The sequence below is a fragment of the Camarhynchus parvulus genome, chromosome Z (assembly GCF_901933205.1).
Source record: "Camarhynchus parvulus chromosome Z, STF_HiC, whole genome shotgun sequence".
Lineage (NCBI taxonomy): Eukaryota > Metazoa > Chordata > Aves > Passeriformes > Thraupidae > Camarhynchus > Camarhynchus parvulus.
In genome coordinates, this window is record NC_044601.1 from 43,286,939 (window position 1) to 43,304,849 (window position 17,911).

General features: G+C 34.4%; 1 protein-coding gene across 3 annotated transcripts in view; it reads left to right on the forward strand.

The window, feature by feature from the left end:
- RFX3 (regulatory factor X3) overlaps positions 1 to 17,911 on the forward strand; it is a 108,161-nt gene that overhangs the window by 50,727 nt on the left and 39,523 nt on the right. For all 3 annotated transcript variants that reach the window (XM_030969075.1, XM_030969074.1, XM_030969076.1), the window contains exons 2-4: positions 655 to 779; positions 8,968 to 9,065; positions 17,624 to 17,882. In XM_030969075.1, coding sequence (XP_030824935.1) covers positions 663 to 779; positions 8,968 to 9,065; positions 17,624 to 17,882 — 474 coding nt within the window. In that variant the 5' untranslated portion in view covers positions 655 to 662. The remainder of the gene's footprint in view (positions 1 to 654; positions 780 to 8,967; positions 9,066 to 17,623; positions 17,883 to 17,911) is intronic.

Here is a 17,911-nt window from a genome sequence, read left to right on the forward strand (position 1 = left end):
TCCTGGATTCTTGAACCATTTCTTCATTCCACCCAAATTTTGTTGTTCCCTTAAAACATCAGGGTCATGATCATAGGCACTTGTCTACCATTTATGTATTTCTAAATGGTTTTAGAGTAAAAAAAATTCTTAATAATTGCTTTAATGCTTTCTATTGAAGAAGGTTATTTGAGTGGCTTTTTCACTGTGACTCGTTAAATGCTTTTCAAAGGTTACTTTCCAAAGTAGAGGCCTTTGTTCTGTGGCCTGCTTCAAGTTCAGCTTTGAATTTGAATGTATAGAGATTTTAGTGCAATTCAGTAAGGCAGAGAAAAAATGGTTTTGAATGCTGACCAGTTATTTACAAGCTGAGAGAAGGATCTGCTGCTGATTTTTCTGAGTTATTCGTAAAGGGACAAAGCTCAGATAAGTGACACATTTCTTCATATGTAAGCAAAAGATATTTGAAATATAAGTAAGATAAAAATAACATAAAACTCAATTTATACAAACTCTTGTGCTAGTAGGGGAAAAAAGTCTTTGTGCTCATAACAAGATTAGTATTAATTTTAAAATATTAATAGAAATAAGGGACAAATTAGTGTGCTAGTGTAAGTGGCAAAATAAAAACATTTATGCACTAACTTTTGGATTTTATGTTTTAATTTTATTCAGAGATCACAATGCAGACATCAGAGACTGGGGCGGATACAGGTTCAACTGTGACTTTACAGACATCTGTGGCTGGCCAGGCAGCAGTTCCCACACAGGTAGTACAGCAAGTACCAGTTCAGCAACAGGTATGTAGCTGTTAATTTTAAGATTGAAAAAAAAATCCTAATAATAATTATTTACTACTACTACTACTACGACTACTATTATTATTATTATTATTATTATTATTATTATTATTATTATTATTATTATTATTATTATTAATTTATTTATTATTAACAATATAGTGAAGAACCTGGTTTTGTGCAAGACTGCTAAAGGAACTTTTGCTCTGCTTTTATCAATTTTAGTTTGCTGGAATTAAAATAACCAGAGAAAACAAGGTATTTTCAGGTTCTGTTCCTTAACTAGAGCATCTTACAAGCTCTGATAGTACTCATACATGATTCTAGCTACTATTCATTATATAATTCATGCAGTACCTCACAGAAATTTGCTTTATGTTATTGAATATTTACATTTTTTCCTTTAAATAATGCATATGTTTCTGAAATTATTGACTATATAATTTTTTCATCTGTTTGGATGTCCAAGTAAGTACAATACAAATGTAAATATGAAAAGCACTTCTAGGCTTGAAGGCATGCAGATATATGCATAGTTTGATGCAGATATATGCACAATGTCATGAAAGTTTTTGTGATATGACAGTCAATAACTCACAATGTAAATTTGCCAGGGAAGGAAGAAGATTTGTGTAGCAGCCAGCACAATGCACTGTTCTGTTACATGAGGTGGTTACTCCTATGCAGCACCCATGAGCTTTAGAAGAAATGGAGGCAGAAGAAAATGGGAAGCTAAAAAGGAAAAGTAGGGAGGTAGATGGGGATTCAGTGTGAAAGCCACAATAACTGTCTAGGACTTTTCCAGAAAACACAAAAATTAGCTGTCCTGTGATGGGTATTCTGGGTGACATTTGATGTTTTTCATTAAAATCTGACTTCCCATTTTCCAAATCAGTAATATGAGAACTAGACATATTTTATTAAACAGTGCCATTCACTTCTGTGCTGGTGGAGCTTTTCTCTCTAAATTAAACTCTTCAGCATTTGTTAAGTTCTTAAATTCCAGTGCATTTTCATATATGTGTTTTGCAGTCTCGTACGTTTCAGTTATATTTTTTCCTGTTATGTAGACTCAGTTTGTAGTGCCTTGTAGTTTCATTACTATGGTACGATGATTGATCTTAGCTACACTTTTTAGGAGATTTGTCTATAACTCTTTTGTAGGATTTCTGAGTGAAAGACTATTTTCCTTTGTGAAATACAAAGGATAATTGTTTGATTTCGTGATGACAGATGTTAATACATGTCATTTATATGACTTGTTCCTTGCTATTTCTGTATTTCACTTTTTCAGATACAAGATGGCAGTTTGGTAGTGTTAGATGGTTGCTTGTTTTCGGCATATCAGATGTACAATGGTCTAATATTACATACTGAATTTGTGAAGTACTGGTCAGTGTGAAGGACTGAAAACTGGTAAACTGGTAAAAAAAATGTTTTACTGGTAAAAAATGTTAGTGTCATATAGGATACTTTATAGCAGTTCTAGTATTTGTATTGATCAAACTGTAAGATCAGGTTCTATGAATTTGTGTTCTACTCCTACAGAAAAATGGAGAATGAGCAGGACTTTGGTATTTGTAAACTTTGTGCAAAGTTTCTACCTTTTTGAAAACTTCTAGGATATAATTGGGTCCTTGTTTGTTGAGTCGAGCTGCCTACTGAAGGAGCCTCAGGCCCAGCAGTTGAAGTCTCTGCAGTGGGAGTGTGACTGCTGGAGAGTCTCATGAATGGAAAGACCGGGAGTTTTCCTTAACATATTTTCTTACATAAATAATGCATTAATCTTTGTCACCAACTGTTTGTATCTTTTCTAAAGTAATGTTAGTTGTCCATTAATAATGTTACATGTGTGTCAAAGTATAGAAGCCAAGGATGAAATTTGGTTTTTCCTTCTTTGATTATACCTTAAAAAGAACGGCAAGCAGTATTTTTGTTGCCCTATCTGAGTGTGTAAAATTGTTTCTCATCACCTTTACGTACATCTCCTTTAGTACTGGTACTTCTGAGTATCACCTTTTGTATTGAATGCACCATCATTATACTGGAATGTTTTTTCCTGTGGACATAGTAAATTATATTTTTCTGATTGACTCTTAACACTGAGTGTATAATCAGCATAATGTTTGAGAAAAGAAATATAAAGGAACGGGGTTTGAAGATCAAACAAGAATGTTCGGAAGTCCAATGCGGACAGTATTGCAGTGATTGAAACATATATGTATAGGAGATATGTGTGTAGAGAGATGATTAGATTATGGAAGTAGTGAGGAGGAAGGGAAGAGTGAAGATGTGACTATGGTATGCCAGCAGGAAATGTGATGAAGAATGTAGGTGGTATAGGTGATTTCAGTTCCAGGGTTGAAAAAAAAAAGGGATAGCAAATATGAAAACAATCACTGTGTTGAGGAAATTGCAGGTATGATCTGTCCTGAGGAATTACCTGTGTATAAATTTCATTGGCATAAAATTAATATTACCTATCTTTAGTAGGGATAAGTCATTTTGCGTAAAGAAAATTAGGAGAAAGAGCCATTATAATGACTATTTTAATAAAGACATTCTTTTGATGGCAGAGGGAGCACTTACTATTTTTGCACATTCAAAATTACCAATGCTGAAAGCTGGAGAGAAGATTTTAGGCAAGAGTATATAAAATATGGTTTCTTTTTAACTATGATTTATAATGGACATGCTTCATTAACTGTATCCAAATTTTGATTATATTTTCTTGTGACTATACATTGCTAAAAACAACGGGACACTTCTGGGATTTTGTTAAATTCAAGGATACTGTAACATGAGTTTCCATGTATATAGAACAATTTGGTATAAGCTGAAACTTCCATATCATGTTTTGCAGTAATTTATTAGTACTTTCTAGTGAATAATGCAGTTTTAGATTAATTTGTTTTTAATTAATATTAAATGTATAGTATTTCATTTTTCTAGGGAGGTTTCTGTTTCTGAGGTTTCTATTCCTGTATGTATGTCATATTTAAATGACATTGCCTGAATGCATTAATTTGGGGTTGATTTCATGACATCATGTTTCTTATATGCACAAAAAATTTTTTTCAAAATGAAATATTTTTGCCCTAAAGAAGAGCAAGCTGAATAAGTGAAAGGGCAGACTAAGAGCCTTTTCTCTTCAGCTGTCTTAGTACTCAGACATCCTGTCTTTTGAAAAAACAATCAACAAATTAGTAGCTTCTAATATTTCCAGCTAAAACAAATCCCTAATTTCCATATAGCTGGTATTAATATGCAACTCATGAAAGTCTGCTGTAATGCTCTAAGAATAGGAGCAATAAAGGTACCATTTATGAAAACCTGGAGTTTTCCTCTTCCAGAAGTGGCTCTAGTAGCAACTGGTTTCATGCAACACAGCAGAAGTCACTGTTGAGATTGGATAGAGGGGAATAAGAAGCAAAAAGCAACAACAGTTAGACCAAAAATGTGGGAGTGTAATTAAATTTTGTTTAAATAGCCTAAGAAGTTCTCTTTGTCTTCTGTTTCCTTGAATAGGGGGATTTTTCATTAATATATGATTACTTTTTCAACAGGCAGTCTTCAGCTCAGTGCAGTAAGCTTCTAAGGATTCAAAATTAAACTCACTTTTGAGTTCATGCCATGTGATATGGAAGAATTGGGAAAAGAAAACTGAAATTAAGCTATTTTGTAAAAATATATCCATGCAACTCGAGCTGGCAAAGCATTTCTTCACAGTCACTGAGTTCGGTGGCCATCGCATTCACAAAGCATTCTGTCATTCATTAACTGGAGATGCAGACTTCTGCTAATCAAAATTTCTCCTAATGCAAAATCATGTTTAGCATATGAAACACATAATCATGACCTGACATTAGCCATTATATAAATATGAATATGCTTAGAATATTACAGCATGTGCTATTTATATGTTACTTGCCAAAAGTAATCCATACTAATGAAGGAAAACGATTATTTTTATCTCCAAGGACAGAAAATGTTGCACATACAAGCTGTTTGCAAAGACACAGTGGATAATTATATGTTCTGTTTAAAACAGAGTTTAAAAACCCTTATATATATATATATATATATTGCTCTGTTGCTCTAGTCCTTGCTTAGTAGTACTTTGAACAGAAGCACTTTTTATTGGAAATCAAAGTTCACTCTTACATTTTGATTCATGCCTTCAGTATAATTTCAGCATTTCAGTATGGTTTTATATGCTTTATTTTGTGGACAAATTTTCATAGATGAAATGTAACTTAGTCCCTTATTTGTTCCACCAAGGTAGTATAATTAAGAATACAATTTATTTTTGCCTTTTTTTTCTTCTTCAGCTAGTAAATATAACTACACATGTATATTGAAATAAGTTTTCATTCACCTCTTGTTGTCCTGCAACATTTCAGCTGCTTGCTTCTAATCCTATTCCAGTTTTTTATTTCAGGAGTCACTGAAGCAAGAGGAATGAAAGCTCTACTATCTGTTGTTATTTAAGTCAAAAATTGCTAAAGAAGTTTGTTAATTTTCTGTTTTCCAGCCAGAAAATAATGAAAATTACCATGGCTAGTTCACCAGTCCACCCTAGAAGATAATTTTTAAACATGCATGCTGCTGCTGTTTCATAAATATTTTATTGTGTTTTCTATTTTGAGCCCATTTCAATTAATTATTGGATAATTTTTAATATAAGAAGGCCATTTAGTTTTAGGGCTCCGGGAGGCACTGCAAGAACAGGCAACAATTTCTGCTCTGCCCCAAAAGCTACATGACTTAGCTGATACCGCTCCTTTAACAGCTTAATAAAAGGTGAAAAGATAATGATAAATAAAACAGTTGTGAAGAAAAAATCTACCTTTTTCATGTTTTCCACAATTTTTCATGGTGTTTTGTTTCCTCATAACCAACTTCTCTCAAATAATTTTGTGCTCATAGAGAGTAAATATACACATCTAATTTCTTTCTGTTGAATATTAAAAAGAAGATTCAGAGGCACTAGATTTAATTCTCATTAAAAAATTAAAAATGAAATAAAATAGGAAATAAAATTAGTATTGGAAATATCATACAACAAAGACTTTCATCATGGCAGAGGTTTCATGTACAAGGCCATCCTAAAGGCTCCTTACTTATTTTATTTGTCATAGCTTGACAGGAAAAATATTTGCCTCTAACCTTCCCCACCCTAAAGTTCTTAGTACATTGCAATACCACATAGTGACTACAGCTTCCTTTGGCAGGATAATGAATTATGAGAAGCTGAAACAAAGTAAGTTTTCTTGTAAACTTCTTAAATTACTGTATTGAAAAAAATAAATTCAGTGGCCCTCTTTGTATTGAACTTCAGTGTTAAGGGAAAAACATTTTGATTTTTGAAAGTAGGTAAAATGTTTTAATACCAGTGTAGCATATCCATTCTTAAATGTTGGTTTAAAAAACAAGTTACTTTCTATGCATAAGAAATCCTGATGTTTCTAGTGGTACTACATGTTAGGCTGCTAAAGTACTTCGATAAAAACTGCTGGAAAATTGCAATTAAGCAATGAAAGTTTAGTTTTAACAGATATTGGTATTTTTTTTCATGGTAAATTAAATTTTTGTTGTTCTCACTCCATATTAGAAGAGAAACACATTTTGGAATTTTTCAGTTTCCTGTCCAATAGACAGCAAACATTGATGCACTGTGTACATGCTTTGTCCCTGCAGTATCGTCTCAGTTCTGACAGAAAGGTCTTGCACTGTGCTGTATCTGATGCTTTTGAAATGGGTAGCAGCTTGTATTCAAGAATAATATAAGGATATAATAATGCCTTATATAGAAGGGGAAGGTGACCTCTCTGTTTTAATGCTGTGTTTGTACACAATGTAGAGTTCCATTTTACCAGTGTATGCAGGTTATAGGGAGAAAACCATGTCTGCTTTATTAACAGCAAAATAGTGTGGGTTATTGTCAATAGGAACTAAGCCATATTCAATGCGTGTGAATAGGGAACAAAGTGCATTTTGGGAGTAGTTGGGTGAGAACATGGAATTGATACTGACAACAGCATCATTTCCACAGTGTTTCCCCAGCTGTGCTACTGAGAGAGAAAATGGGGCATCTCCATTACATGCCAGGTGACAAGCTACTGGTTTTAGGAACAAAGCCTGTTTTCAAGATGTTTTCTCACAGCATAGGTCAAGTGGATCAGTTTGGTGTTCTGTAATAGACTGATCAACAATGACTCCCCTTCTCCCACTGATTAAAGGGAATGGAATTGACTCACCCAAAAGGAATAAATATGCCTAGCCTTAAACTTTAAAAATATCACAACAGTAAGTTGCATATATGTTTCACAATAAAGCACATACGTGTTTTGGCCAATTATTGCATGAGTTGGTCATTTTGTCAGAGTTTGGCAGATCTAAATTTTGAGTGGTACAGATCAATAACAAGGTTACAGGTCTTTCTTACAGCGGATTTGGATCAAGCCCATTCCATGAAATGATGATTTGAATTAATTTAAGTTATGAAGTCAAAAGGGATGGAAATAGAAGTCATTTAATTTTGGGAGATGTTTGCACAATACAGCTATCTCTATTTTTTAATTCAGAGAATTTTCTAAGGTCGTAGTAATGTGCGCAGTTTTGATTAGTTTTTGTGATTACTTTGAGAACTGAACCTTTCTGTTAAATAACTAAATATTGTTAGGAGAAGAAATGTACACAGTTACCTTGCCTTAATAATTAAGGAGACATCTTCAAAGTATACTTTTTGAAGTTGAGAGATTGTATTTCAGGTGTATTTCTCAATTTATGTAATTATTCATATGGGAAATAATGAAATATAAGATTTTAATAGATACCTTAGCCATTATGTTCTGTCTTATTTCTGTTAGTGGACAGAAGCATCTGATTTTTCATCGTGGTAATATAGCTGCATTCTAAATTTTGGCTGTTTTCTCTCTTTTGCAGACTTTGAGTTTTACTGTCAACCTAAGGGAAGGTTTCTGTAAAAATCTAGATTTTTGTTTCAGAGTCAGTATTATGGAAAAGTAGGAAATGTGCTTATTTGCAGAACTTTTTAAAACACTGCAGAGGTGAAAGTATTAGATTAGGATATTTTGGGTTCGTCAAGTGCATGAAACCCAGACTGATCTGGGATTAGGTGTTTGCAGTCGTTAGAACCAAATGGTTTAGATTGAAGTAGCCTTATAACAATAAATATGAGAAAAATTATTGTCACCTAATGTTAAATCTATTTGCTGAATAAGTGCATTGATTCAATTGCTTGGGTAAAGTTGTGTCAATCTGTGAAATCTCTGTGAGTCCTTTAGAATACTTTAGATTCTGGACTGCTCTTGAACCAAAACATGGCTTCTCTGAAAACTGGAAGGTGTAAAAGTTGAAGTTCTTCATCTTTACTGTGGAAGAATACAAAAAATTAGGATTGGAGAGAAAATTTGCATGACCTGAAATATTCCTACAATAGTATATGAATCAAAGGAGTTGATAAGTAACTGTCCTTAGTGAGACATGTGAAGATAATCCATGCCTTACTGCCTCTTGTTGTTTAGTTCATTGGAGTAAAACCAAGTTGTGTTGGAGTTTTTCATAGCTGATAATATTCTGGGAAAGGGGTGACTCAAACTTGGGGTTTTGGCCAATAACTATACACCACAAAAAATGTTCTATCGCTGTAATTTAACTGCAGTTAAACAAGAGCTAAACCATCTTAATGAGAACATTTCTTTCTAAACTTACTGCAACATATTTGAGCTATGATTTTAAGGCTTGTACTGTTTACTACTTAAACAGAATAAGAAAAAGAATAAATGATGTAATGAAATGATACTTTCTTCTGTAGGAAATGTTGTTCTTCAGCTTGGTACAAAACAAAGTTACACTTCATCTCATCTTTGTGTTCTCCAGTTTTGCCTTTGACACTGAAGATGTGCATGAGTGTACGTCTTCAGTGTTAGGCTTTTGTTCACCAAACTTAACAGCAAAAATATTGTGTAAGAACAGTAATTTTCCTTGCTAGTGCTGTGATACGCCTTTAGTAATTTTGAGAACAGAAATATCCCAAATTGTTTAGAAGCCACTAGGTGCACTGGAGCATTGGGTGCTTCTTTATCATATCCCAAACTTCTGGTTTTCTTGTTTTTGGGTACTTCTTTATGATATCCCAAACTTCTGGTTTTCTTGTTTTCAGGTACAGCAAGTACAGACTGTGCAACAGGTACAGCATGTCTACCCAGCCCAGGTTCAGTATGTGGAGGGAAGTGACACAGTCTACACTAATGGAGCTATGTAAGTTGGAAAATGGTCAGAATTTTAATGTTCATTAAAATGTGAAGTTAAATACTTTCAGTTAAATATTTTCAGTTACATTCTATCAACTATTGTATTTTAAATTAGAAAGAAAAATTATTCAATTGCAGTTCTTCCAGTATCAAAATAGTTTTTTGGATTAAACTGTGAATTCACACTGTTTGTTTTTATTAAGACAGAAGTTTTGTGTAAGTAGAATTCTTGTGATTGTTTTAGTTGCCCCCTGTGTGGCATAGTGTTGTTTGAAAAAGTATTTTCTAGTTCCTGGGTACATTCTGTCTGAAAGACATATTGTATAGCTTCTGTCCTCAGGACAAAAGGCAGGGACTTCTGTCTTCCTGGCTGCAATCCTAGTGGCAAATGATAGAAAGGTGCAGCAGCTGTAGACTATCTAATAATTTAATTTCATTTGTGTGTTTCATAAAATGAGATCAGGTTGGTTTTTTTTTCCAAAGGAATGAGGAAAAGCAGAGGAAGAAAATTAACAGTCTCATTTGCTGCTTCTTTAACATCTTGTTTTCACATGATTGTGCATTTCCTGCTTTCCTGAGCAAGCTTTTTCATCATCAAGTTTCTTTCTTCAATATGCAAACTAAGATAGACTAAAAAAAAAATCTAGATTTGATCTGGCCTCGGGACATTACCTAGTCTAATAACAGGCTTGGAGCAATACCACCTGTGAAATTGGCTCAAACTTCAAAGTAGAGTGTGTTGCTTGGAAAGGAGCTTCTCAGTGTCATTTTTTCATTTACCATTTTTGCTTTCTAACTGGCTTTTTGAAAAAGTACAATTTAGAAATTTATTGATTGTCTAAAGATACTTATTTATTGATGATAATCCAAAAGCAGTTTAAAAGAGTTGTATTATTTGGATTCAGAGACTTAGGTTGCTGATACTGATGGTGTTCTTTGATCATATCTTCTAGCACATTTTGATTTATTAATTTTTCATGTACTGTCTTCCCTGATTTTCTTCTCACTTGTAAATGCTAAACAATGTATTTTAAATATGCATTTGACTTCTCTGTTGTACTGATTTTGTCTGGGATAGATTAATTTTCTTCCTAGTAGCTAGTACACAGGTGTGTTTTGGACTTGTGCTACAAATGGCGTTGATACTATCTACTGTGAAGAAAGTAACTCCACCCCAGCCAAAGTCAGCGCAGATGTACAGCAGCATAATGTCATTGTGACCATGACAGAACCTATTAGCCTCCAAAAGGGGTCATTCTTAAGTATGCTATTTTTCAAGTTTCTCTTTTCATTACTTTTAAATTCTTATGTGTGCTGTTGGGAATTTTGGCAGTTATAAAAAGTGTCCTACGCTACTTATTACAGTCCAAGGGAAAAACAGAAGCAGATGTGACTGACTGCTTGGTATGAACCTTCAGGTTGCCATTATTTTATTGTATTTCTGTGTCTGAATCCCTCTGTCAATTGCTGCAAAATCAGTCAATATGATATAAAAGAGGAAAGCTCTTCTTAGCATGTGAGCCAAATCTAGATTGTTTTTCTGTCCTACAGAGATCTTACCTATGTTGTTGTGAGCAGCAATATAGTGGACAAGGAATTTGTTGTTCAATCCTTACAGGAGGATTAGCCTTTCTAATGATTGTAATTTCGTTGATGGAGAATGGACCCAGTCTGTGTTTCTACTCAGACTTTTCAAAGATTCTATACAGTGAAGCACATTTCCCATATACTTTTATACACCAGATTTTGGGTAGTCTGCCTATGATTATGTGTTTGATATATTTTATGATAAATCAAAATCTTAATTCTAACGCAAAATCAGATATAGGATTGTTCTGTGATCTATCAAGCAACAATACTGCTCTGGCAATGGAATAAGAAGTCTGCAAATCATAGTTAGCCTGAAGACATGAATTCATACAGGAGTCTCTGTAATAAATTCTCAGCATGCCTGATGAAAGATTGCCTTCCATTCTGCTCTCATGAGACCTCACTTGGAGTGCTGTGTCCAGTTCTGAGGTCCTCAGCAATTAGAAGGACATGGACCTGTTAGAGCAGGTCCAGAAAAGAGCCACGAAGATGACAAGAGGACTGGGGCACCTCTCTTATGAGGACAGATGAGGACAGATTGAGAAGCTTTATTGTAACCTTCCATTACTTAAAGAAGGCTTACAAAAAAGGTAGGAGAGGGGCTTCTTTTACAGGAAGATAATGACAGGCTGAAGGGGCAATGGTTTTAAAGTAAAAGAGGAGAGATTTAGATTGGATGAGACAGATATTATGAAGAAATTCTTGGCTCAGAGGGTGGCGAAGAAGGTTGTCCAGAGAAGTTGTGGATGTCGCATCCCTGGCAGCGTTCAAGACCAGGTTGGATGGAGCTTTGAGTAACCTGGACTAATGGAAGATTTCTGCCCATGACGGGGGCAGCTGGACTAGAAGATCCTTAAGGTCCCTCCTGACCCAAGCCATTCTACAACTCTGTGAAAGAATTATCCTTTATTTTAAAATATAGCACTTGCAAACTAGCACTGATTTAAATCCATATACAGTAGCAACAGAGGATGCAGTTACAATATATATCAGGAAAAAGTTACCTAATTCTGTGCATTATAAAACTTAAGAAGTTTGTCAGATTTCACATTCTTTGTCAAGTGTAATTGTTGTATTCCTGTAATACAATTCTTCCCACGCATTTTATATCATGATTTGTCTATACTTAATAGTTATTTTGTTTTATTATAATTGGAGGCAATATAATTATACAAGGGGTGTAGCCCACAACTTGTCACATACATTGTATTATATGAGAATATTTGAATTATGTTATCTGCATTTGTCTCTAGTTAGCAACAGTTTTGCTTATCAAGCATGTCACTCTATCCTGAAACAAAAGTGCATTGTTGTTGCAATGGCATGTACAGGCTTACCTGGCTGTTCAGGATATATTAAGACTATTATTGCTACACCTATGTTAAGAAGTCAGTTGGTTCCACATACTAAACGTGAACTATCTTCTTACAGATTGTAACAGATGAATAAAATGTAGCCATTTACCTGGCAGTTCTGATGCGGCAAACAGGCTTTTAATTGCTGGGATTTTGCAAGGGTTGATATTGCTGTTGGATCCAAACCACATTCTTCATCAAATTGTTGTACAACAATCTGTGGTGTTTGTGTTGGCAAAATGCACCTTTTATGCAAACCCAAGAATTTACTATTGCCTTAATTGAAATCTTAATGGTAAAATAAAGTAATTATTATCAATATAGTTAAAATTGTTATCTTCCTGCTAGTTACTAGTATCTATCCTTTTTTCTCTGACATTAGCCTTTTCCTTTTACTACGCTTATGCGTACTAAGGTGAATGGCTCCTGTCTGAGTTAGAGAGTTACAGTAATTTACCACTAACACAGGTGTTATGTGTGGACAATGTATGATGGGTGGTGAGGGTGGCACAGTGTGTCCACTTGCAGCTATTTTTGTCTTCTAGCACAGTCTATACCTTATCCATATCAATATATTCACTGGTTTCCATTTTCATGTTTATCTGAATTTGTTTTATGTGGTCTATTTTTGCCAGAATGGATACTTCTTCAATACTGTTATCCCACCTCATGATTGTCTTTGCTACAATTTTGATCTAGGGTCCTTGTTTATTCTGTACAGAATAGCTATTTGATATTAACATCTGTTAGAGCAATGCCTCAGCATTTTAATTATAGGTTTCATACCACACAATCATAGAAAGCTTAGATAAAATGGAAAAAGATTAAGTAACATTTACCTAATTGTTCAGTAATCACTACTGGAACAAAACTCTAGACTAAGACAGAGAAGCCTAGACAAAGAGAGCCTGACAAGCTCAACTCCTGAGGTCTTGCAGATTTAGTATGTACCCTTTGACATGTTCCTAACAGTGGCAGTACCGTATTTCTTGGACTGTAGGTCTGCTGTACTTAATCAGAATTCTAGAAATCTGTAATTAATGTTTCCTTTTCTGTCTAAATTACAGATCTGAGAATAGAATTTATAGAACGACACCTTTGTTTTCATTTGCTGTGTTCCCCGGCTTGCATGATTTTCTGTAGCTGTGCATTGTATGTGCTTTTATTGCTTTGTTTCCATGTGGAAAATGGTCTTGGGCTAGGTGTTGAAGATCTCAGTTCTTTTTTATGGCTAATAGATGCTTCTCTGTTGTAGTGAAATGGCTGTATCATGTTCTCTTGTGACAGTCTCAGGGTGTATGGCACTTCCTTTTCTTCCCTTTGCTTAGGATACATCACCTCCAGAATCTGGCTGTGGTAAGGCCTTCCCTCAGTGTTAGACAAAGGATTCTATTCTCTCTAGTTTCTGTGAAGCTCTCTATTAGCTTAAGGACCACAGAATTATCCTAAAAACTTAAAGCAGTTTGAGGATATTGATCTGACATGAAAGAATTTCTTGGTTTGGAGGTTTTCTGAGGTTGAGCACTCATACATAGTGGTCAAATGGATTGGATATTTACATAGAATGTGATCATAGGTGCAGATGGCTATAAATTGTTTCCAGTGTGTGCATGTGCACGCTGAAAACCAAGGGAGGACAGGAACAAGTTTACTCTTTCTGTGCCATTGTTTTGTGGTGGTTTTTTTTTCAGAATGTCAGTATCTTTGAAGAGACAGAAGTGTCTGTAAAATTTGGGCTCAGTAACATTATATTAGAGTCTGTAATGTAGGATAAGACATTGCAATTAATTTGTGTGCTGATACTGGTGCTTAATGAAATGAATTATTTTCTGGTTTCATGTGCAAAAGAATAGTGTTTTAAACAACTTTTTACTACAACTCCATCTCTTTTATTTCTAACATTATATTTTATAAATCATTATAAAATTTATGTAAGCAAGCAGTGAGGCATAATAGGAAATGCCTTGGATTATTGTACCTTGCAATGCTAGTCTGTGTCTTGCTGGTATTGTTAATTTCTAGTGTGGCATCTTAACATCAGGCACCTGCTCTGGGCTTGCTTAATCTGAATTCACACAGTGCCTGACTTTTTGTTGCTTGCTGTCAGGGTAAACATTATCTAGTTTGCACAGCCTTCTGGAAACTAGTATACTGCAGCCTAACTACTTAGACTTTAAATTTACTTGTAACTGGTAAGCTTTCTTCTAATGCCACATTCTAGTAAAGCACTGAACTTCACAATGTTTCAGTAGTAGGAAGTAGCATGTTCTCTTGCCTTCCTGCTATGACAAGCAAGAATTAATCATCAATGTGTACTAATAAAGAGCAAGAAAACTTTGAGATTACTCCCTGTGTGATTTTATATGCTGCTGTTAAAGGAGAGAAGAACTAGGAATGCTAGAAGGCTTTTAAAACCTTTGCAGTGGGAAGTAACTGACTATGATATGTGTCAGGCTATTTAAGAAAGTATAATGTATTTGTGCTACAAGTGCTGTGGAGAAATAGAAGATCACTTCCTTATTTGAATTTATTTTCCTCTTTGCTGCAACTTTATTTTAAAGGGTTGCCGTGTGCAATGACCTTAAAACATTTCAGTCTGCTTTCTAAAAACATGATTTCTTAAAACTGCTTTCTAAATCATCTTATTCAGCTGCATTTTTAATTTCCAGATAGAATAATTTTGATTTATAAATTAAATGTCTTTTTGCTAAGTTGTAATTATTATTGCATGTAATAATAGTTTCATCTCACTTTTAAGTACACTGTTGATCTCTGTTCTGAAAGATTTGCTAAATCATCTCCAATGATTAGGTGTTCTAGAAAATCTGGTTGGTTGTTGGACCAAATGGAAGAGTGTGTTTATTTTGGAGTCAGACCCACTGATGTGTGTCCCATTGATACCCTGATACAGAGTGCTATTATAAGCAGAAATAGGTGCTCTGTTACAATCAGTCCTTACATAGAGACTGTGTGTGAGATAGAGGTCTACAGATGATACCTGTGATATACCTTAACAAGGTAAAAGCAAACATATATTTCATCTCCTGTTCCACAGCAAATCTGTGACTAAATTTTCTTCAAAATTGGAAGTATTCTCTAGGATTTGCATTGCTTCCAATATTCAATTCCAGTTTTGCGAGTGAGAGTTGTTCTCCTTGCATCTTTTGTACACTGTATTTCCTCTAGCCACGTCTATTTTTACAGTATTGCAGGAACTTGCAACAAGAACTTGGAGCATTGCAAGAACAATGATCTTATCCTTTCATTACTTTCCTTACTGACAGCTGATACCAAGATTTTTCTTTCCTCTTGTGAGAGAAATTACAGTGTCAGTCACTTGGTGATCATTTCCATGAACTGTTTCCCCTGAGCCTACATCACATTTCCCTACATTTGTCCTCTGCTGCATAGCACTGTTCACAGATATAAAGGGAACATCCACTCTGCTAGTGATTATTGTGCTCATCACAAAATGAGTGACCTGAAGGTGCACCCAGGGACACGTTGGTTAGATATTAAGAAAAAATTTCTTCGCTGCAAAGGGTGATCAAGAAGTGGAACAGGCAGTGTGGGGAAGTGATGGAGCCACCCTCCCTGGAATTGTTCACAAAACATCTAGATGTGGCACATGGGGAGGTGATTTAGGGATGAAGATGGCAGCATTCGCTGATATTTTTTTTGGCACCTTAACAACTCAGTAGAGCTTTCCTATGGTTCTAAGATAAACAGTATCCTGAAGGTATGACAAGGTACCACCATGAAACCTTGGCTTGAGAGAACAGATTAAGCAGGACCTGCACAGTACCTCAATACATACATGGGTTATTGCAATGCAAAGAGCAACTGATTTTAACTTTGAAAAGAAAGGTTAATGGATTAAATGTCTGTTTGAGCGTTAGTCCCTCAAAGAACTATTTTGCTTTGTTTTCAGCAGACTGCAAGGCACTCCTTTTGGATTAGCTTCAAGGTTTTTTGCAGCTGATCTTGAGGTTTTTGAAATAGTCAAAATAAAATGGAAAGTGTTTAAGTAGCTTAAAGAGGGGCAAGAGGGAATAAGGTAGTATGAGGCTTATGAAACATTTCAGATTTTCAAACTTATGTTTGGAAATTCTAGAAGTCTTGGCAGGGGAAGAGAGAAACTGTTGTAGCCATAGTTAACAAAGCAAAATTTCTGACTTTCTGACTTTGGTTGTTGATGAGGCACTGTTATGTTCCTCAATCATTTAGAAGTAATGCTTTTCTAAAGGTAAACAAGAAATTATAATTTCTGGGTTTGTTTTTTACCAATTAAGTAATCTTACATAAGTTTTCATAAATAAAAAACAGTAAATTGCCTTGACTTTTTCTCTATATTAATTTAAAAACAAATATTGTATTGATAAAGGAGAAGAATAATCTGACTTCAGGTTCTTGCATATGTGTCTAGATCATCAGTTTATTGCATAAAACATGAGTGCTGCATCCACCTTTTGTGTTTCTGTATGGAAGTGTCTGGGGTTTTGTTGTTTGCTTGTTGTGGTTTTTTTAACTTGTTTAGTTACAAGCCATATAAATTGATAATCCCTGTGGATTACAAGAAATGTTACAGATTTTTATGCTTAAATAAGAAAATTAATGGTTGGGTAAGCTGACTGATTTTTACTTGTTATCATGCTTGTCAACATGCAAAGATCCAGTATTTGAAATAATTAATTATATTTATTATAATTTTGAAATATATAGAGTTAAATATAAAATTTAGTTTGTGGGGACATATATAAATTCAAAAATTATAAGTAGATTATAATACATGAAAAATAATGATTCAAAATAAGTAAATAAGAATATGAAAGACATGATAGAAGGTTTCAGTAGCTGAGTAGTTTATTAGGGTGAAATGTTTATGACATGTAAATGTTTCATACTTGATAATTATTTTTTAAATGTTACTGTTGCATTCCTTTAACTTCTCTAATATTTGCAATGTTTCAACAAGTTATAGTTCTGTTTTCTTTTATTTCTTAAATGCTTTTTTTAATCATTACATTGATTCATGTCTAATTTTGAATTTGCCCTGAAAAAATAACTGCATTTCCCAAAATACCAGCAGACTCAGATTTTCAAGCTTCAGTCAAGAGCTTCAGTGAATTTAAAAACAATAGACAACAGAGGATTCTTGAACATTGGGCTCCTTTAACTGACATTTGTATGAATTGTTTGTAACTTTGCAGACTACATATTATGCAAAACATATAGCATCCAACTTTAAATCAAAAGTCTATTGTCAAATTAAAAAAAATGTTGATGCAGTCAGAGCTTTGTAATTACTTTGCAATATATTAATAATTAGATTAGCTCTATGTGCCTGCCTTCAATTTTTGTTGTTCCATTCTCTCTTCCTCTTTGTGTAAGACTGACAGTTTTTCTATAATGTTCAGTGGCTTACCATTGACACCAAGTTAGTTATTTAAATATTTTACTTGATTAACTGTTAGTCTCTGAGGAGACAGGGATTATTTGCCAATCTTATTTTATTTTATTTTAGTTTTTGTAAATCAATTTCTAGAGTTATAACATTACCCTTAGCTAAATGAAATACAAATAATGTATTTTCCTTTTCTTTTATTTTCTTTTCTTGAAGCCGATCAACAACTTATCCTTACACAGAAACCCAGATGTACAGTCAAAACACTGGGGGAAATTATTTTGATACTCAAGGAAGTTCTGCACAGGTGACAACAGTGGTCTCGTCTCATAGCATGGTGGGCACTGGAGGGATTCAGATGGGCGTAACAGGAGGACAACTCATTAGCAGCTCAGGAGGGACCTATCTGATTGGCAATTCAATGGAAAATTCTGGTCATACAGTGACTCACACAACGCGGGCCTCCCCAGCGACAGTAAGTATTTCAGACTGATGCAAAGCCTT